At 45.0% G+C, this 22,091-nt stretch overlaps 1 protein-coding gene across 1 annotated transcript; it reads right to left on the reverse strand.

Moving 5' to 3' along the window:
- Window positions 1–3,002: 3,002 nt before the first annotated feature.
- gatad2b (GATA zinc finger domain containing 2B) lies at window positions 3,003–21,561 on the reverse strand. The gene is made up of 11 exons (XM_030347045.1): window positions 21,327–21,561; window positions 12,928–13,371; window positions 10,662–10,791; window positions 10,276–10,407; window positions 9,719–9,844; window positions 9,202–9,375; window positions 7,041–7,437; window positions 6,049–6,251; window positions 5,848–5,961; window positions 4,830–5,076; window positions 3,003–4,716 (listed from the first exon to the last, which is right to left on the reverse strand). The coding sequence occupies exons 2-11, from the start codon at window positions 13,368–13,370 to the stop codon at window positions 4,580–4,582; spliced, it is 2,103 nt and encodes a 700-aa protein (XP_030202905.1). The 5' UTR covers window position 13,371; window positions 21,327–21,561; the 3' UTR covers window positions 3,003–4,579.
- Between the last annotated feature and the right edge of the window lie 530 nt (window positions 21,562–22,091).

Here is a 22,091-nt window from a genome sequence, read left to right on the forward strand (position 1 = left end):
ACACAAGCATCTTTTTCCACCTTCAAATTCAAGTTTATGTCAAGTTTGAAAGTAACACATGGTACCACAAGTAACTAGCGAGTTGAAACGTCTGCATACTGGACCACAAAGGACATGGAGGCTGTTGATGCACTACTTAGTATTGGATCAATAGTTTTGGCCACGGGTCGGTTGACAGGAGTACTGATCCCAGGTTGCCTCTTAATATTACGACTGCACCATTCTCAGTTTCCTGGTTACGTCTAATAAATTGTTGTGCCTTCCGTTTATATTTTTCTGTTTCCAAGGGCCTGTTCGTTCATCCGTGTTCTTGAAGAAGGCATGCCGGGAGTCTGTACTAGGCTCTTGGTTATTGCAAATTCTTCTCAATATGGCACATATAAATGTCAAACAATGTGTTCTTGTATTGAATTGGTCACTCTACGACAAGAAGTGATTCCAATTATAAAAAAATCAAACTGAAAAAAGACAATCCCACAATGCGTATCCTAAAAATAACTATGTGCCGACGCGTCTAAATATTCACACGTGAAAAAATATAGACTACTACTACTACTAATACTACTACAACTACCACCACTACTATCACCACCACTAATAATACTACTACTAGTACTACGACTACTAAGCACAATAAAAGAAGGAAGTCTAACAGTCTGGAAAGCGGTCTTCATGGAAATCATTCTCACCATTGCACGTTTACGTCTACCTAATTATGTTCTGCAGTATGTCCATTTTTGTCGCTGTACCACAAATAATAAGATGCCAATATTGTGCCAATATTAAAAACAAAATACTTTTAACAAAAACTAAATAAATCCAAGAATCAGCCCCACAAGATAGGACTCTCCAAACAATCTTCTGGTAATAAGAGTTTTCCACTCTCCAAACTAATGACAGGGGGAGAAATAAAAAAATAAAAATTACAAAGCAAATGCAAATTCGGAACTGGGGCCTAAATAATTCCTTCCACCATTCCTACCAGATTGTAATGCAAGGGAGTGAGTAATAAACTTATTGTGAGCAGTGTCGATGCCAGCATTTGAGTTCTGATGAAGCGCTTGCACTATGCATACAACTAGTTCTAACAAATAACCACACGCAGGGGGGAAGGAGGAGGCAAGGCAGGCAAGCGTTCTCAAACTCTTCAGTGGAACACTCGACGACATTAAACGCAATTTGAAATGAACAACATAAATCCACACACCGCGTTAACCCTCTAGGACTCTGAACGAGAACTCTAAATGCAGCATCCTACCCTCAATGCGCTGGAAGTGCACCACTCAGAGGAGCCAATAACCGTACACTAAAAGCTAAATGATAACCCTTGCCGAACCGAATGTTCAAATTAAATGTTGACTTACTGCTGGCGTTCAGTTCTTTGCTGACTACATCTTTCTAATTTGTTCTCATCGCCCATTATTGCAGACACTTAACTTAGTTTTTAGTAGCCGTCACTACCGTATGAACGACGGTCAGAATCACATTAGGTCTTGAACAACTATTTTAATAGCAATTCAATTATCTATGTCATTCATTATATTTGGGCTATAGTTGATATAGCTGATTGAAATTGGTCAAGAGTTTTACTGCTAAATAAAATGGGGACGATGTATCTTTTCTACACATTTATATATCTTTGTTGATCTATAAACGCAACCATGACTATTCTGAGGTGGTGACTGTGAGCAGAGAAAGTGTTGGGGCATAGAAACAAATACACATAGCCGTCTTCTCGGCCACAGGCTGAATTTGACTGCCCAGGGGTCTCATTTATAAAACTGTGCGTGGGATCGTTACTAAAAGTGTACGTACGCCCAAAAGCAATCTATGCTTTATAAATCACAGAGTGCCTACAAGTGTGCGCAGCTGAATCGAGCTTCACGTCCCACCCTGTACACGCCCCTTTTTAACCATAAATGGTCAATGCAAACAGCCTCATGAATGCGATCTGCATATAAAAAAACAGACTCAGACGCAAGTATTATGTCTTGTCGGAAACAATGGCAGAAGGACTGAGAAAAGCATGTTCCTCCAGCAGTGCCAGCAGTGCTATGGTGCAGCATTACGCACGGGGCTCACCGCTGTATTTATAGGGTTACGGTAAAAAGACTGACCGAGAACACCTTGGATAATCAGTTTGTAATCAGCCACGTAAAATGTTTTTGAACATAACCCCTTTTTAATGCCTGATTTGTCATTAAAAGCATCAAGAGGAACAGACAATAATATAACGATTGTGATGAGGAGTATGTGGCTTGGTTTTCCACACTTGGGATTTCATTGACATTTGAGTATGTGTTTACAGTGTCACAAAAATATTATATTATTGACGCATGTTGGACAGTATGGAGTGACGGGATTAAATAGAGAGAATTTTGATTTTGAATTTTGATTTCGTTCCAAGGAGATGTTTCTGGAGTTATAACTGAGAAATAACGCAGTTGACTCAAATTATTCTGATTGCCGGCACATAGATTTAACGCATGATACGGGTTGAAATTAATCTTATGAAAGGCGATGATAAAACATAATCGTTCTTCTCTACATTTCTTCTGTCTGACTTCAGTTCACCACCACACCGTCTGTGTCGCCAATTCTCCTTTTCCTCCAAACCATGCGTACGCATGGGTCAGTTTGCTTAGGGCTGCGCACATTCTCCCGTCAAGTTAGTTTTTTATAGATCACAACCTTGGCGTGGAAAGTCACAAACGCCAATTTCAGCCCCGTTTTGTGCGTTCGCAACGGTTATAAATGAGACCCCTGGTGCTTTTCTGGGTTGTCCATCAAATCTGGTGTAGTGGCTAGAGGCTTCCGTACAATCTCTGCAAGGAAATATGCATAATCAAATTTTTGCTGTATTAAAATGTTGAAATAATTGATACCAATTGTATTATTTTACAAGCTTATCGATTTATCACACAGATAATGTTCAACCACGAAAAAAATAACGACTATCACAAACACTTATTGAGCTTAATAAGTGCAATGCACAGACCAGAGACCATAGGCATGGACTTTAATGAACTGGAAACATCCCTGTGGACGCCATGGTGAACGAAACAGTAAACTTATTACTGTTGAATCCCTAGGTCTTCAAAATCGTTGATGTGTATAACTTGTGTAGCCGTGTATAGCTTTGTTAAATGCATGTTTTTAATAGCATTATATAGCTTTTAAAAACGAACGGTTTGAATAGCCGTAGTATTACTTCCGAGATGCTGCCAGTGCCATTTATGGTGAAAAATATGCAGAAAAACGACGAGAGTGAAGTTGTTAGCAATCAATAATCACTCAATTCCATCCTATTGACCTATTGGCAGAATGTATGACTTTAGTGGAGAGAACCCACCCACATTCACAAGTAAGGTTTAGTAACATGTTTAGTCTCTTTAGAAGATTCCCATCATGCATGGAGGTGAACTGAACCAAACAATGGAAGGTATAACGACGGCCACAAAAGCCATACACGCTCTACAGCTGTGCACACAAAGACAAAATTAAGGATCTCTATATGAAGAGCAACAAATCAAATTGACATAATCTGCCAAGGCTTGGATTCTTCTGCGTTCGTTAATGCTACAACAATTAGATGCTACAATTAGAGAAGGGATACAACAGAAATGTAAAAGCTGGCTAAAATCGCTGGCTTCACTCTGCACTTGAGTGTGTGGCTCTCTGAAGAATGGCTAATATATTTCAAGGTGATGTGTGGGTAAGCCTGTGTGTGCTGTCCCTGACCTGCCCGGTTTCCAGAAGCCAGAACGCATAAACATTCATCCCTCCAGTCTTAACTTGCAAACCGACTAGTTCAGGCTCATGTACTCAATCAATGCAAATACTATCTATTTAACATCCTATTTTGTGTAGATGATATGGCTAAAATGAGCTCATTTGTGTTGTTCAACTAAATATTGACATGCACCAAATAATTTATCCTTAATTCATTAGGTTGCGTAAGTATAAAAAGATCTGTTTCATATTTTAAACCGTATGGTACACGTTATTCTGCAACACTAGCTTGTAATTTCGAGCTCAATGGATTTCAGAATGAACTCCAAAAGTCAGACTAACACTGAGAAATGCTTTGTGTGGCCTGGTCAGGAGCGCTCTCGCAAACACACCGCCAACTCATCGCGTCCCGTTCAACAACTTCCTGGGAGCCTCCCTGTACGAGCACCCGTGGGATCAAGGCGGTGAACAGGGTGGCCAACTGACCGACTAGCCTAGCCACCGTCAAAGCCATCCATAAGAGTTCCTTACGCAAACAGGGCTGAAAAAGCAAAATAACAACGCCAACAAAAAGGAACGTGGCTGTGATACTTAGAAAACACAGCATAGAATAATCACAACAACAGGTTCATAATTTAACAACCTCGTCAAACAATTGTAAAGTAAGACATTTTGGGTGGACCGACAAGTTTGGTGTATTTGTCTTGCTGATTGCTGTTCTCTGGGGTTAGTTTAAGGTAGGCACATGGACAGGCACTGCATGCTATGGGTAGGGACATGTTGATTGAGGGGAGAGTGCAGTGTCAGGGTGGTTTTTAAAGGAGTTAGTGGGAGGGGGGCGAGAGGACTACTTCTGTCCAGAGATGGACTGTGAGATGGAGCGAGGTGGGATCATGTCCAAAAGGTACTCCCTTTGCCGGTCGGCTAAGCTGGGACTCTTGTGGCTTCCAACAGCGGCTGGGTTCAGGTAGGCAATGTTTAACCCTGAGACACAAAAGAGAAAAAAAAACAATCAAACATTGGGTTAAAGATCTCCCATCGGCACCATCGGGAGACGTGGACCTGTGTGAATCACGACGGCGCTCTCGCTCGCTGACCAGGGATGTTGTAGATCTGGCGTCGGCTGTCGTGCTGCAGCCGGTTGCTGCTGCCGCCGCCGCCGCCGCTGCTGCCCCCGGGCCCGCCGTTGCCGCCGCCGCCGCCCCCGCTGGTGCAGCGCTTGGCACCCGTCATGCCCATCAGGCTGGTGGCCACCGACAGCTGGGAGGCCTGGGCGAAGTTGGACAGGACGCCGCGCGCCGAGCTGGACATCCCCCGCTGCATCTGGGCCTGGGGCTGGGGTGCCTGGGGAGACACACGGGGGCGGGTATGTTCGTTACTCTGGTGGATTCGACTAGGGATGGACGATTGCTGTAATTCAAACCGACGTCGCGATGTGATAGAATGCGATATGCAAATCACAAAGGCTGTGATAAAAATAAATGAAAACAAAGAAGTTAAATAAAGATGTTATAATATCACAAGAAAGAGCAGTTTATATGTTGACTGCTTCCAATGTTGTGTTTGTCATGCTAAAGAATTATTTATTGCTCGTTTAGTGAATAATACAGAACGTAAGGACATTAAAAAAACGAAAAAAAAACCGCATATTAAATCGCAATATTGGTCGAAATATTCGCAATTAGATAATTTTGACAACGATGGCTGGACTTGCTTGTGAGACTCAAGACCGAGATATTTGCCAGATGAGGTTGCCATTGTTGAATTTGGTTTGTGGTGTTTACCGTGTTCTCCACCTCCTCCTGGCTGCGTAGGGGAGCAGTATCCCTGACAGCCAGGAGGAGGACTCCGGCCAGCCAGCCTGCGCTCATCCCTTACCAAGACACTACAGTTCTCTCTTTCCATGGTGTGGTACAGGAGAAGGTGTCCCTGATGTCAATGGGGCCACTTGCTGAACAAGTTCTCAATTGACCAAGCGACACAAAATCAAGTGTGTACACTTTTAGTAAAGAGCGTCAATTTGCATTAAAAAATGCTGAGTTCTTATGCTATGTTATAGATGCTTCTGGGGGTTTCTGAAGCATAAAACTCAAAAAGAACCCATTGGAAACGTACCTGACGGAGAGCATGATGTCGTATCATGGACTCTGGCTTGCTGGCGTTCTGCCCCGTGTTCTGGGCTGTGCTGGGGGACAGGGCGGCCTGCTGCTGCAGCCTCTGCTCGATCTCCTGCCGTCGAGACACAGACACAGATCAGACACAGACACTCTCACTCACTCGCCCGCTGGGACCCGGTGGCTTGGGACCGGCGCTGACCTGCTCCTGCTGCAGGGCCTTGACGAAGGCGTTCTTCAGGCGGTTGGTGTGCTCCGCCTTCAGGGCCTTCTTCTGGTTGGAGGTCATGCACTGCTCGCAGAGGATCCGCCCGCTCTTCTCCTGCTTCCAGTGGGGGGTGAAGTCGGTCCTGCACTGGGCGCAGTAGAAGGGCTCCATGCGGGACAGCGTCCCCCGCAGCTTCCCTGAGGAGAGGGGACACCGTGGTGAGCACTACTGGAGACGGCCACTGCATGGATGGAAGCTCTTCAACGGTTGTGGCTGTGGACTCTGTTTTGACAGTTGTAGGGTTTTCCGTTGATGACCAAAAGGATCTCCGCTGCTAAACAGCGCTCTCTTGGAAAAGAGGTGCTTAACCTCAATGAAACGTCTAATAGTCATTAAAAGAATCGTGTGTCGAAGTCAGGACTTGCTTAATGTATTGTCCCAACACACACAACGCACAGTCCAAAATTCTGCCAAAAAGACGGTGGCAGTTAGTTTAGCCGTACACCCTAAACATCCATTAGGACATTAACAGATTGGTCGACTGTACCAAAGACTAGTTCTAAGAAGTGGTTATCCTGATTGTAGACCACGCAGGTCTTTCTCAAGCACTTTAGCCTAACATTTCTAGCATGAAAAAAGCATGTACCATGTACCATGTCCCACCAGTCCTTCAACCTGACAGGTTTCTGGTTCTAAAAGTGACATTGCACGTGTACATCACAGATACATTTTTTGAACTCAAGTACACCTTGAGTGTTTACAGTGTGCTGCAGCCCAAATCAGACTCAAAGCTCACGCCCGTGGCCAGATTCAGGAATCTGCACCGACAGGAACACAAGTCGAGCGCTGCAATAAACTTTGAGACGAGAACATTTCTATATTTTGACATAACAAGTGACGACGAGTCTGGCAAGTTCATCAGCTAATGTATACAGTACATGTGCACTGTTGATCTGCATTCCACAACCTGCCCCTCCCCTGCTCACCCTGGCTGTCGATGACGCTCTGCACCACCTCCTCCAGCCCCACCATGTAGATGAACTCGCTGTTGGCGGCCGACGGCAGGAAGTGGAGCAGCGGCGCCGGGGGTTTGGGCGGGGGGATCTCCAGCAGCGTCTTCTCCAGCTGCTTGCGCAGGGCCAGCTTGGCGGCCGCCTGGCTGCTGGCCTGGTCGGCGATGGAGTTCACCCCGCTCCCTGCCGCGCTGGGCATCGACGAGGGGCTGATGGCGGCCCCGCCCCCTCCGAGGCCCCCTCCGAGGCCGCCGCCGCCGGCGCTGCTGGCCCCGGCGGCGGCGGCGGCGGCGGCCTGCATCTGGGCCAGGTTCATGTACATGGCGTTGGAGCCGGTGCGCTGGGAGGCGGCCACCTGCTGACTGGTAGCCTGGGATACGAGGAGCATCAGGTGGGGTTAGGAGCCGTCGCGGTCAAAGGACCTTCCACACTGGAGACGCTGATTCACAGACTGAACTCACTTAAGATGCTGGAGCAAGTTGAGAAAACACAAGCACAGTGTTTCTGAATGATGCAATTAACGAGGAAAATCTAACTTTGAACGCAAGTCAGAAATGGGCCGGTAGATATGATATGTTTTCCGAGATGGACAAATTCACGAAGGACAATAAACAGACCATAATTGGATTTGATCGCCTATCTGAAGCCGATAGCAAAAAATAATACAGTGTAGAATGATCTCAGAGTGGCTTTCTACGAAACTGAACCCAGACCTGCTGTGCTCCAAGCACTTAATCCACCCATCTCATCGTTGCCCATCCATAGTAATTACTAGGGATGGGCAATGATCGTCGAATAGTCGGAGTCACGTAGAAAATCGAATAATGAATGCAACTAGCGTTATTTACTACAAGGCTCTTCTCAATGCTGTTGAACTCTCCGTTCACTTGCATGGGCCTTCACAAATTCCGGTGGTGAATAATTTTTTGATAATTCGTTGCTAAGCATATAATAACCACTGTCAAGGAAAGTGGATTTATTTTTTTCTGTTGTATCACTCCGCAAGTAGTCTGGTAACTTCAACCGGCGTCCTCGGTTGCTAAGCGACGTCAAAGTCTTTGGCGGACTATTTCTCTGCTGATCAACGCTACGAATGCTGGTAACAAATAAATTGTAAAAAGACACACCGTGTGAAGTAATTTTTTTGGCCATATTTTCCATATGCTAAAGACGTGTCTAGTTCACCGTCATGCAGGCTGTGTTCAGTAAAATAAATAGCGATCAGTTTTCGGCGCATGTAGGCCTATCTGCCTAAGCCCACGTTGAAATCATTTTGATGTTGAATGTTGATGGCGCAGTTGTTGAAATAAACAGAATGATTTCATACAAATCATAGAAGCCTCTCCCTGTGTCATTGTGTGTGCGTGTATACGAGGTGCGTGTGTGTGGGTTTTTCGAATACTTCTCAGCGAATATCAAATAGTATTTTTGCCAGAAATGCATATCCCTAGTAATTACTATGTGGCCCACAATCAATACAACCAACTAAAGCGATATCATTATGGTCTCACGGCTGTTCTTTTGTATCATCAAAGCGATGTGTCTGTGTTTGAACAGGCCTGCTGCTTTTTTTTTTTTTTCAATCCCCACAGGGCATCCACAGATTTTACCCTAGTTTAGCTCCATATTCGTTTTATCTGCAGAAAAAAACTTTTGAGAATTACAGCCTTCCACGAAAAAAAATAAAGATATATTTGTTTTGCAGATCTACATGTTGAACACTATTTTGTATTCAAAAGAGCCAATCAAGCCGAAAACTACAACTTAAAACTAGGACTGCGAGAAGTCACAAATGGAGTTCACAGCCCACTCATAGCCGATCCCTTTTCACGCCAATCATGGGGCCAGTCTTTACTCCTAGCCCCAACTACCCCTCTGGCATGAGCGGGCCTTCGTTGTTCAGCACTGGGTCTGTTTGGACTCTGAAAGGGCATTTGAAAACGGTTGTGCTATTGGGGGATGAGCTTTATGCGGTACCAGCCCCATATAATAAATAAACCCAGACAATAACATCAGATCTCCACAGATACACTGTGAACACCTCATTAAAGACTGTAAGCAGACCATAATGCATCTAGTCCAAGGGACTGAGAAGCTCATGAATGACGGAGGTCGTTCCCCCATGAGGTCCTACCTGCTGGTAGCTCACAGAGTTGTTCATGATGCCGGAGCTGGTGCGGACCATCCCCGGCTTCCCCATCAGCCGCTGGCCCTGCAGCTGGGTGGGGTTGGGCGCCAGAACCCTCTGGGACATCACCATCTGGGGCATGTTGCTGGCGTTGGCTGCTGACCTGATGACTGAGTGACCCTGTGAACCGAAAGAGAGGTGAGGAGGATTTGATGATAAAGTTAAAGACAAATATCACCGTCAGATTCCAGAATTGTGGAGGTTATCAGATTCCTACAACCCGTTTTGAAGCTAGATTGTATCTAGATAATAAAAATCTGTTTAAATGAAAGGCACAACTCGCTCACAGCCACCTCAGCACATTTATAGATAGGACAGTGTACGAGAGATCCCCACTTGACGTGTGCATGAATGCCATCAACATACTTGCTCTCACGCGTTCCAGAAGATAACACTCAAACAGGAAACAAGGGCTCACAAACAGCAGGTATTTAAACACACACACACACAAACACACACACACCTGCACATTGCGTAGATTCTGGGGATCTGCGGCATTGAGGCCGGGTCGAACAGGCAGCTTCCCCATCCCCTGAGAACTGTGAATGGGTGTTGGCTGCAGAGACGAGGCATTCTGCACCACCGGGACCTGGAACACGGGAACGGAACCTCAGAACACACCCAGACATTTATCAAATGATTCCCTCTATGGCTATAGGTCAATATGAGGGTAACTAAACAATGGATACAAAAAAATGCAGTGAAGTAATTTTTGACATTTAGACCGTGTAATCGATTGATAATTCTCGCATCCTAAGCAAGTACTGTAGTGGAGTATTTCACACCAGTCTGTTAAGGAGACATGCTTGTTCTGTCCAATCGCTTGAGATTCCAGTTATGTAATACATTGAGCTGATTCATTGTGGATAATTAATGATTAATTTCAATAAACCCTCCATGTATTGTGGACAGCCCCATTGCTCCTGCATGCACAAGGTGACTTGTAGATAGGGCCACAAGGTGGACCAGGCCGGGGAACGTTTAGGACCTTTGCATGCAGAGAGGGCTCTGAGGGCTGACCTTTTGAACCACGTTCTCCTTCTGCATCTGGCTCTGACGCAGCTTCTTCAGCAGCACCAGGCGCGCCTCCTCCAGACGCAGCTCCTCCCGCAGCACCTTGATCATCTGCTGCCTCTCCACGCCCGTCTTCCCCTGGACACACACACACACACACACACACACACACACACACACACACACACACACACACACACACACACACACACACACACACACACACACACACACACACACACACACACAGTCAGTAAGAAGTAACCTTCAAGCCCGAAACTATGATTAATCTAAAGAACAGCCATTACAGTTCTAACACATCCATAGAGTTCATTCCCAGTGCTCTGATGTTCCCTGGTCTGCGTGTGGAGACCCCTAGAGGCGGGGCTCACCCTGAAGATCTCCCTGTTGGCCTGGTGCAGTCTCTCCTCGGGGCGGGGGCTGCTCCTGGGACTGGTGGCCTCGTTGTCAGACAGGACGATCACGTCCGGGGAGAGAGAGCGCCTCTCGCAGGCCGTCTCGCTGGCGATGAGGAAACACAAGCGAGAGACCATGGGAAACAAGAACGCTCCAGGCTCGAAGGAGAACCAGTGACGGTTATAAGACAGGAAGCCAGGCCCCCCTGGTGTAAAGGCGCCACAGGCGTTCGGATAGTAAGCTAGCAGAACAGAACCCATCCCAGAATAACTCTGGCAGTACCAGACTCTAGAAGCCATTTGGAGTATGAACAGACTCTCTGACAGTGTGGCACTATTTGTTAAGTCACTTTTAAATGATCACATGCCTAAACCCACTTCAGTTGGAGTATATCCAGCGGTGAGAGCAGGCAAGCGGTCCTAAGATGGGAATGTTGTGCATTCCCAGGCCTTCTGAAAGACGCAATCTTTTTAATTCTAATTCATAACCTTTTTCTTTGCATTAAAGAAACACATTTTATTAGTGTGCCCAATGAATACATATCCTGAAAAATGTGATGTTGATGGAGGTTAGATTAATACTTCTCTAAGCTATGATTACAGCTTTCGGAAGTAAAGAAAGAATCCGTCTTAATCTTAATCTGGATGCGTCTGAATGTATATATTATACGATGTTTGAAGGGTGTGGAAAACATTCCAACATTACCATTTTGTTTTTCAAATAGTTATATTCAAAATTCCAATTCCTGGAGATGTTGCGCTGGGTTTTCCATTGCCTCCTTAAAAGGCGGCATATTATACCACTCGGTGTGAGTGTGATTAGCCATTACAAGCCGTTTTGAAAATGTGCAGCTTCTGACATCAAAAGGTGGGCGTGTCCACCTGTGATGTGTGCTGGATAGATCAGTCTACCAGCCTACCCAGTGGACTGTAGCAAACGTTGCTCATCTATCCGTCACACATCTAGGTGGACACGCCCACCTGTGATGTTAGAAGCTGCACATTTTCAAAACAGCTTGTAATGGCTAATCAAACGCACACCTGGTGGTATAAAATGTCCCCTTTAAAGTGAGTCGATGCTGGTAACAGGGTAATGTTGCCCTTCAGCTCATGCTCTCTGTTCCATCTCCCGCATTCATGAGGGAGGGGCACACATCACTGAGCATTAAGAAAAGCTGTATCCCTGCAGCTTTTAATCACAGCACAACACCGCCCTCTGGTGGCTCAGCCAGGTTACACATGTGGAAAACTCACTTTCCTAGCCTTGCTATTACCAGACCAAGCCCTTGGTCTTGGGAAGGCTGCTGTCATTTTCTTCAGCACAAGAGAAGTGATCAACGGGCCTAGTTAAACTGACTCAGTACGCGATTTGGCTAGTTGCCGTCGCTTCCCTGTCGTCATTGTGTTAAACCAGCTAATAGCGCGCCAAGGGGAAAAGCCAACTTTGTGATTGGCTCCCGCAGAAACGTATTGGAAGCAGAAAGAAATGCATTGCTCTTCTCCAGACCCTTGTGGAGGGCGAACTTAATTCACCAGAAGAATGGGCGGGGCTACCCAGGCTATCACTTTCCCTCACCAGTCACATGATTAGAAACACAATTTTGTTGTAGTGTTGTAGTGGGTCGGGTTAGTGTGTGGCATATTTTAATTGTTTATTGCCATTACAGGGTGTTCGACAAATCAATTAGGTTCTAGTTTTGGCAACCATTGACAAAACAGGTAGGTTCATGTGGAGTGTGTTTGGTTGCAGGCTGGTTAAAGCAGACTCAGACCAGACTCAGACCATGATGGGGGCTGATCCTGTCTGTATTGATGGCCCGATGCACTCAAAGTGTGCGGGCTCAACTAGCACCAGGGCCTAATCAGTCTGACTGGGGCCAGGTGTGGCTGCTAGGAACCAGCCATCAACCAAACGCACCCCATGTTCTTGCACTTCAATAAAATGCTTAAAACAGAAAAAGCATTGAGCTAAATGCCTCTTTTTCTTGAGAACAGCATCAGGCTGGTTTGTTTACTTACTTCCTCACACAAGTTGCGTGGCGTGAATAGCACACAAGAATGTCCCACACACACATTTGTTTGTTAGCCTAATATCCACTACATTATGCATGATTTAAAATTCCACAAAGTGGAAACAGTGTAAATAGGAATTGCCCAAAATATATGAATCATAACAAAAGTATTTGCTTTGAGGCGTACTAGCATGGTGCACCCCCTGGGACGAAGACCAGTCCCCACTCACCATCTCCGACTGGCGCTCATGTCCACCGGTTCGTCCATCATGTTCTCCTTCCCGTTCTTGCTGAGCTCCCCGTGGCCGCCCGCTCGCAGGCTGCCGTTCAGCTTCTCCTCGTAGGCCGCGCTGGCGCCCATGATGCTCTGGTGCTGCTGCTGCTGCTGCTGCTGGTGGTGGTGTTGGTGGTGATGGTGCTGGCTGCTGATCCCAGGCCCCTTCCCGTCCCCCAGGGACCCGGCCGCCGCCGCCGCCGCCGCCGCCGCCCCCTCCAGGGCCGCCAGGTCGGCCAGGTCCTTGCGCTTGAGCAGGGCGAGCATCTTGAGGCGCTCCATGGCCTCGTGGCCCTCCATCTTGAGGCGCTTGGCCAGGGCCTCCTCGCGCTCAGCAGACGTCTCCAGGCCGCGCTTCAGCAGGTTCAGGCGCAGGGCCTCTTCGGACATCCGCTCCATCCTGACGGAGGGGGGAAGACATGGGGGAACTTCAGCTGGTGTTCAGGTTAAAAAAGGAGCTAAACGCACGCTTTGAGAGTTTGGTTGAAAAACTAAAGCAAACACATCTGCGATCATCGCCTCCCCAGAATAACCACCAGACTGATTCAGTTTCATTAATGCTGCATGAGCAAACTCAGAATAGGGGGGTTTATTAATGGTAATGCTGCATCAATAAACCGTGGGTTGTGCAGCAACCTGTCAAACCTGCTGTATAGAAACAGCAATACATTCCTCGAATGAGAAACAAATACCTCATGGCATGGGAAGACCTCTAAACATAGTTGTTTTAGTATCAGCCATACTGCAATAAACCCATTGGTCAAATGTACTGCAGTGTCTGTCTCGCCAACGTCCTCTCATCGAAGCGAGGCCTGCTGGTTCTGTGCTGCCCTGAGTCGGCGCTCTGTCCCGCCTCTTGCACGGGATTGGACCAAAACAATTGGTCAGACAAATTCCATTGGCCAATTAGAGGAGGACTTGACACTCACTTAAACAGCTGAGGAGTCTAAACTATTGTGTATCATGGATGTCTGTTATGGCATTTGTATTACATTTAATAAAAATACAATCCAATCTCCAACGCAACTATTTTGTTTCACCACCACCCATCCCCTAATCCACCTCCCTCCTCTCACTGACAAAACTACCTGAAGGCCGCTCAAGAGTTCTGGGGTTTCCCTCAGTGTGTTTGTAGGGCACTGTGTGCATATAGACACCAGGCACTGAAGAGGCCTATTGTTCTCTGCACAAACCCATCGCATTGACTCAGAGAGCTGCGGTGAGTGAGTGATGGAGGCTGTGAAATGTATGGAGAAAATATATAGATTTTTTTAAACATCACCGTTATCGGAGAAGATATGAATCGCAATAGGTATTACTATTTAAGGGTCTGATCCTAGCTGTACGTTACAGAAATAGAGATCCATGCAAACTATCGAACAAGCAATTGTCCGATTTGCAGAAGGATGGCAGCTAAATCAGCGATCAGCCGATCCAACGGACCTGTGGTCGCCATAGGGCTGGAGGTGTTAGCTGCTGGAACCTCACCAGTTTCCGCCCCAGTTTAAGGCCATTGTTTCTACGTTTCTGTTTTCATTTACCAGCGCTAGACTTGGGCCGCTGTTTCCTATTTGTTCCCCACTGAAGATCTCTTTATTGCGGAGCGTGATTCCAGAGTAAACATGAACAGCTCGCAGCTCTCGCAGCACTCTCCAACTCTGAAATCTCGCCTACAGCAGCCTCCAATCCCATTTTATTCATTTTCTCCAAAGCCATTATTGTTTGAGGGAGAGTATGAGTCGACTCGGAATGAGGATTCCATTAGTTAAAATGTTATGTGCAGCGGAGGCACCCCCTCGACAAAAATATATATTTTTGGAAGCCCTGCTTCAGTATTTTGGCCTCTTTAACACCAGTGACCAACAAAAGCAGGTACTGTAAAGAACTTGTCATGGATCGATTGCATCCCTTCTGATGCAACACAACAAATTTATTCCCACATTTTAAGAATCACCAGGACAACTATATATTTAGTGTTTGGCCAAAGAGTCTCACAATGAGCTTTGGTCCCCTCACAATTATGCCAACCCTAACTTCAACCTTCACTTCCCTCGCTAGAAAAAAAACTAAAAAAACTGTCACAGACACAGTGACACACATACGCTATTACACAGCACGCAGAGTGCTGCACAAGATGGGGAAGCAAAAATAAAACAGTTGGAAGGATCCTGCAGCAAAGCAAGGCCCTGACTTGTTGTCTTCTGACTGAAAAACAGGCCATTGTGTCCCGGGTCAAACACAGGAGTTAGAACCTCTGCATGTAGCAGTGCATCCCCTCCTAGAACTCACTGGGGCACCATGTCCGTTTGCCCGTGCTCCGCCTTCTATGACCACAATTCCTTGCAGTGGTGGTACCATAAAAAGTGCACTACCTCGAGGACCAATAGGAAAGAAGAAAGAAAGGTCTTTTTGAAAGGTTTTTGCATGCTTTAACCATTTTACGGCCAGATTATTTTGATTCATTAAAGATTGGCCCACAGAAAGCCATCGAGCGCAGGGCAAGCAGACGCAGCGACCAACATGGACGCTGACTTCACAACAACGGATGTCCTTGATGCAGTTTGAGACGCTGCATTGACAAAGTATTCACTTTATATGCACTTTCACACGAAAAACACGCACGTTTAAGATCATATGTCAGAGAGAGGAACAAATTGCAGGACTCAATGAGACAACGCCGGCATAGGGGGTAGCCCTACTGAAGAATGTGTCATATCTGAAGGCCTAGTAGAGCAAATCCTACAACTAGAGCGGTGAATGCTTTCCTCAAAATCATGGGATCAAAGTAAAGCAGAAATGGTTATTTACGCAGTAAATCAATACGTCCCATATGTATTTTGTTTACGTCATGTAGGGCTGGCCCGAATACATTATTTAAGGGTTCTGAAGCGGAACCTTTAAATTGTGTGAAATATTGATTCATCGCTACATATTGATACTGAACGGTTAAAATACAAATTTCCCACAAAAAATAATAAATGAATTAAGAACCAACTTTACCATAAACGGAAGATCCAGTGTTTGGGCACCATTTTGCAACGAAGCATGCTGTTTACAATCAATGGATCATAGCCAAGAGGTCGCTGCAGAAATAATGGAATTGCCTTCAATCTGAACACATGTTCTTTGTCATCTGGTGATGGTAGGGTGCAGTTGTGAGCATTTGGCTTGGTGTATTCAATTCTATTTACCAAAATCATGTAAAAATTGCATATTGTGTTCTCAAGATATCTATCGGTTTTTGTTTCATAAAGCTTATACTGTCTTATTTGCATTGGTTCTATTGATTCATTTGGCCTAAACCTACCTCTGCTAAAATCTCTCTATTCTAGCTGTACTTCACTTTATTGGCATCAAATATCAACCCAGGTACTTATGAGATGTTTTGATACGGCCCTATCGGGTTACCAACTGGCAGTACTAGGTGGTATTCAATCCAAAACCCTACATTTAATTTTGGCATATATATAATCTTCCACTTATGCCGTGTTCTAGTTTTATTCTTTAACCACGCAGATTATTTCTTTTGCACAACAATCTCCCGGGTACCATCTTTCATTTGTTACCAATAATTCATATTATAACCGAGAAATACCTAATTTACTTAGGGTATGTTATTTTCAGAAAATAACTCAGGAATAGGGCTAGTGATGTTGTCCTGTTTTTGACCCAACAGCCATTTGTAATTCTCCAAACTAATCTAATCCCCTCAGAGCCATCAGGCCTGAGAAAACTCAAACAGCAGAGTTTGAGTTGATAGGAAATACATTCTCTATGGTCAGAAGTAAATTAACCTGGAAGCTGTTGTCACACACACACACACACACACACACACACACACACACACACACACACACACACACACACACACACACACACACACACACACACACACACACACACACACACACACACACAAAACTGTGTAAAAGTGTGATATTGTCTAATAGTAACAGAGAGCAGCTATGGAGAATCGACATGCAGCGAGAACGACACATTACTCTTCCAACAGTATTTGAACAACAAAGAAAAAATGTCCGCAACTCAAATTCAGCTAAGAAACTGGACAGGGCTGTAACAGAATACATATGCATCAGGTCACTGTGTATATTTCTGAGAAACCCGGGTTAAGAAAACTCCTTCAACAGTGACATAACAGGTATTCCTTCACAGAATGACTTCATGCCACCTGAAATCCCTGCCCTCTGCAACGAAACTAAAGATCTGAATCAGTAGAATCTTGGGGGAAACCCTTATTTTCATGCACCACTGACCTATGGACCAGCAGGGCCACATCCACATTCAGGACAGTAACTGCAATTCATATCAGAATGCTGGGGGCTGCAGACCTGGTGTCTGAGCATCAGCTGGAGGGAGGCATTGGAGAAGAGGGTACACCAAACATGGAAGCAGGGCATGTCCAATATGGCTGGTATCACCACTGATAATGCCTCAAACTACAAGCATTTCAGCAGGTCTTCATGTGGGTTCCCTGCTCTGGGCACAACCTGCACCTCTCCATTAGCAAGGGCCTGGCTATAGGCCGTGTCTGGAGCACTGTCGAGGTGGACCAGACAGCATCTGCTCTCAGAAGGTCACCAAACATGTTCAGACAGCTGAAGAAGAAGCAGAAAGATTTGTGGGAGCCCGAACAAAGACTGATCCATGATGAGCCGACGGCCGACACACTGGCACTCAGTGTATGAAATGGTGGAGAGAGTTCGAGAACAGCAACAAGCAGCCTGTTCAGTTCTAGTGAATGATGGGAAGGAATGGCACCTCATGCCTAGAGATGACCACATTACAGTTCTTGAGGCTGTAAAAGAGATATGGAGCCCTGTCAGCTCTTTCAGGGAAGCCCTTCCTGGTGGAAAGCACACCACACTTGTATCTGTCCTGCCCTGAAGTTGGAAGGTATTTTCTACTTTGACAGTTGAGGAAAGTGACAGCAACCTAAAACATAAACTGAAAGAAAATATAGGAGGAGATCTCAGATGAATATACGAGGACAGGCATCTGCAGCTGATACTGAACACAGCCATGATTCTTGACCCAAGTTTCAAGGACAGGGTTGTTACCTTAAGAGGAGGTTAAACAAAGCCTTATGATCAATGACGTCCATGTAGCGGAAATAGGAGGCCAAAGTCCCCTTCCCCCTCTCCAGACGGCAAGCAACCAGCAACGTAAGCTAAAACAGACCTGAAGGGACGGTTAACAAGCATACAGGGGAACAGAAAGACACATGGAGAGGATGCATCAGAAGGGGATGCAGACGCAGCGGCCAAACTCAAAACGGAGATAGATGGTATTGAATATCGATATCTTTCAAGGTATTGTAAATTTGTGCAACGTGACTAACACTAGTTCAGATGATTGTTCGTTTTTTTTGGAACTATTTATTTTTATGAACAGTCTGTATCGTCATCCCCGTGAGGAACCGTACTTCAGAATCTTGCTTTTATGAACTGAACATATAGTTTGACAACACGGTGTGGGATTTGTGGAGCTCGATCTGGACAGCCATAGATTTCGATGACAGTGTACGTGAGAGTTGTGCTTCCCGGACAACTACAGCATAATGCTACGTGTGTGTGGATGAGTGGAGCGCCGTCTGAGCAGCGATTGATTATGATGGCCACGTCAGAGGGAGGGTGAGGCGCAGTTCATGTACAACGTTACTCATTATAAAGCTCATATACAATGACATTCCAAAACAATAGAGGTGCACTGATTCCAATTTCAAACATACCAGAACTTACATTTGGTTACTTGCCGATCAGAGTACCAATACGAGTACTTATACCATTTTAAAGAGTTTAAAGAGCCAGTTTAATCGCAGCCACAGCCGTAGATTTACTATACATGTCGGGGAAGCCTAACGCTCTCTCAAACGCGGACATTAAATAAACCGCTGGTCAGACAGAGCTACACCATCCACACACACCTTGGCGGTACACAAGACGTTTGACTACCTTGGAAAATGCAGTCTGACATCGCAAGAAGAACACCACCTGAGTGGTTCACATAGTGTTTCGGGAAGAACAGTTTACCCCTTTTACCCTTTGTTCTCTTAATTGGGGACTTATTTCAGTAACGTGATAAAATGGCATCGATTACTTGGATTAAATATGTTGACGATCATATAAGACAAATTACCACGTTTAAACGTTACGTTACGTTGCATAAAGTGGCATCGGGGGGGGGTTGTATTGGATAAAAAAGGATCACAAAGTTGCCGTGGGTCGCAACACGGTTATCCTTCCTAGAGGTACCCTATTTTAAAAAGTGTTTGAATCTCATTGATCCCTCTCATCTCATATTGCGGTTCAGACATTTCACACATCGTAGGAAAATAAAAGTGCAAATGAATAAATAAAACTGAACTTGCATTCATAATTGCTTGGTCTTTGGTCGTTGAATTTCTTTTACAGTCAAATGTTGCTGTGAAGTCCATAATAATAATAATAAGTAATTAGAAACATTTATAAATTAGAACATGATGGTAATGGGGGTAACGGAATGAGGTTATGGAGTGCATTCCCATAGATCTGACATTCACTATTTATGCATTCACTAATAATCTGTCATAAAGGTTGTATGGCTTGGCTATATAGGCTGTTCGATAGTCGTTATATCATCATATTGTTTAGTAATTTACTTTAGTAACTTGGGTCCTAGGCATCGATTCTATACATAAAAATAGGTTTACCTCAAATATGTCGACTTCACTCAAGCCTTTGTTTAGACAAATATGAGAAGGCCTATATGAGAGATATTCCCCACTAACGACATTAATACTGTGTAAGTGTTCACCCTACAGTTCTGAATGACTTTCTGCCCACTTCGGGCATCAGCTAGGCCAAGGCTTACTTCCATCAGTGGCAGATCTGATGTTGTAGTTTTGTTAAGGACAGTACAATAGTCCCGTAGTTGAGACTTAAAACATCATCTTGGACTAAATATAGCAAGAAAGGCCCCTTATTGCCTAACATGTTGAGACACATAGGTACAGAGTTACCTGTCAAGGGTTTAAGCATAAGCTGTTCTGAAAACATGCACATGTTGTGTAATGATTAGTTAATAATGGGCCTTAATAACAGTTGAACCACATGAAATGTATTTTCTTCCCACATTTTTATGGGGTGGAGCTGTTGTGTAAATATGCAACATCTACAAATAGTACCCAACTATACAACCCAAAACGTATCTTGGCAAACAGAGTGAAATGTTATTATGCATGTATTATTCATTCCGAATTTTAGGAAGCATAGTGAGAATAGGCCCGGAGTCGACTGGCTGCAACCCATTACGCTCACCCTGCGTTAGAAACGGAATAAACATGCTCATGTGCAGATTAAGACAAAGAGCTACGTGAATCCATTACTGTAATGGGCCAAAGACGTTCTGCAACAACCTGCAAACCATAGTGGTGCCGTGAGAACTATACGTCTATATTTACAAATGAGTAAACTGATAAATGACAAATAGCACATTCTTCGGCAGAAAACCAGACAAACATCGATCTGGTCCAGGATGCCAGTACCAAACGGTGTGGGCAATAGTAGGGAAATGTGTCAGTAACGGGCCCGCTGCCACCAACATAAAGAGCCGGGCAGAAAACCCTCTATAAACAGCCACCATCTGCAAGACCCTGAGAAACCAATGCACTTCTTCTGCGTGAAGGAGGCCATTTACACCAAGTTCAGACAACGTCTACACTCACGTCAATGGCTGATGCGTTTTCCCATTTTTATTCTTCTAATTGAAAACAGCCCCTAACGACGCCAGCCACTCGCAGACCACCTAAGCGTTTAGGACTCATATCCCCACGTCGCTAATCAGTTTATTGTGGTTGTAAATAATCTCATCGTGTGGTTATTAAGCACCGATATATGAACATCGGTTGGTTTTAGCGGTGTATACCTTCAGCATAGCTGGTCGCACGCAATCCGAGTTAACCCCTGGAGACTCGGGGGTACAACAATGAAACACATTTTAGTCATTTGCCAAAATATTTTAAACAACCGCGATTAAACATTACAATTGGCAACCCGTATTTTGACAAAGATGCATTTGGATGCCTTCACATTCCCGTTTACGATTGTTTTGCTGCGTTTCGAGACCTTATATTTGATTCATGCATTTGAAGCGATTACTGCTGGCTAACATGTCCATTTTGGTCCACATATTGACGGCAAAGCTCTGCGATCTCATTGTCTGTGACGCTAAACAACATCGCCCGTCTCCAGTTATCAAGTCCGCACGACGACTACCCGCTCAGCTGTCTCAATATGCCGCTGCGGGTTCAAATCGACCCCGATGTCGGCTAGGCCTCACGCATGTCCTCGGGCTCACCTGTCTCGCCTTTACCCCTCGGTTTCCACAGGCTCCCGGTTTACTGTCAAATCCTGAAGCGCTGCAATTGCTCCTCACAACCAGTCTCCGGCACCGGCAAACAACACAAAGGCGCTGATTGGGCCTCGACAAGCGTTCATCCCCTCGGTGCTAGCTCAGACAGAGACGGGTTATTGGTCGGTGGCTGTGTCGGAGACGCGCCCCTATTAAGGTATGTTGTTGTCTCTGTCTAGAAGGGAGGGGACGTGCGCCGTGCTGGCAGCACGAGGCAAACCTTCAACCATTGACAGTATTAAATAGCCTCCGACACCGAAAGATGAATGCTGGTCAGCCATATCAGCTCAAATGACATTCTAAAATGACTATCAAGGATCTAACGGGAACGTGGGCTTCTCCTTACGATCGACAATATTTTATTATATTTTTGTATTGTTTTGTTGAATACGTGTATGTGTATATATTATGTATGTATTATTATATTATTATTATTATTATTATTATTATTATTATTATTATTATTATTATTATTATTATTATAATATCATAGCCTACATGACATGATATATATCGTAATAACTAGTTACATTACGTTTTTATTTATTTGTGTATTTTATTACATTTTTACTTCCAAGTGATGGAGCACATTTCTTTAGATACAATGACCAGCGCAGATTCAAAGGAGAGCGTATAAATTCAAATAACTTTATTTTTCCGTTAGGAACTTCAGATGTGGAGGAGCAGCAGGGTGTGTCCATACCCAACAGT

This window comes from Gadus morhua, chromosome 22 (assembly GCF_902167405.1).
Source record: "Gadus morhua chromosome 22, gadMor3.0, whole genome shotgun sequence".
Lineage (NCBI taxonomy): Eukaryota > Metazoa > Chordata > Actinopteri > Gadiformes > Gadidae > Gadus > Gadus morhua.

Excerpts from the sequence above, each read along its gene's own strand:
- gatad2b (XM_030347045.1), bottom strand. The coding sequence starts at position 13,370 with ATGGAGCGGATGTCCGAAGAGGCCCTGCGCCTGAACCTGCTGAAGCGC. Across the intron at positions 6,252-7,040 it reads GAGCGTCATCGACAGCCAGG|GGAAGCTGCGGGGGACGCTG; the intron begins GTGAGCAGGGGA and ends CCCTCTCCTCAG. Across the intron at positions 5,962-6,048 it reads AGGCCCTGCAGCAGGAGCAG|GAGATCGAGCAGAGGCTGCA; the intron begins GTCAGCGCCGGT and ends TCTCGACGGCAG.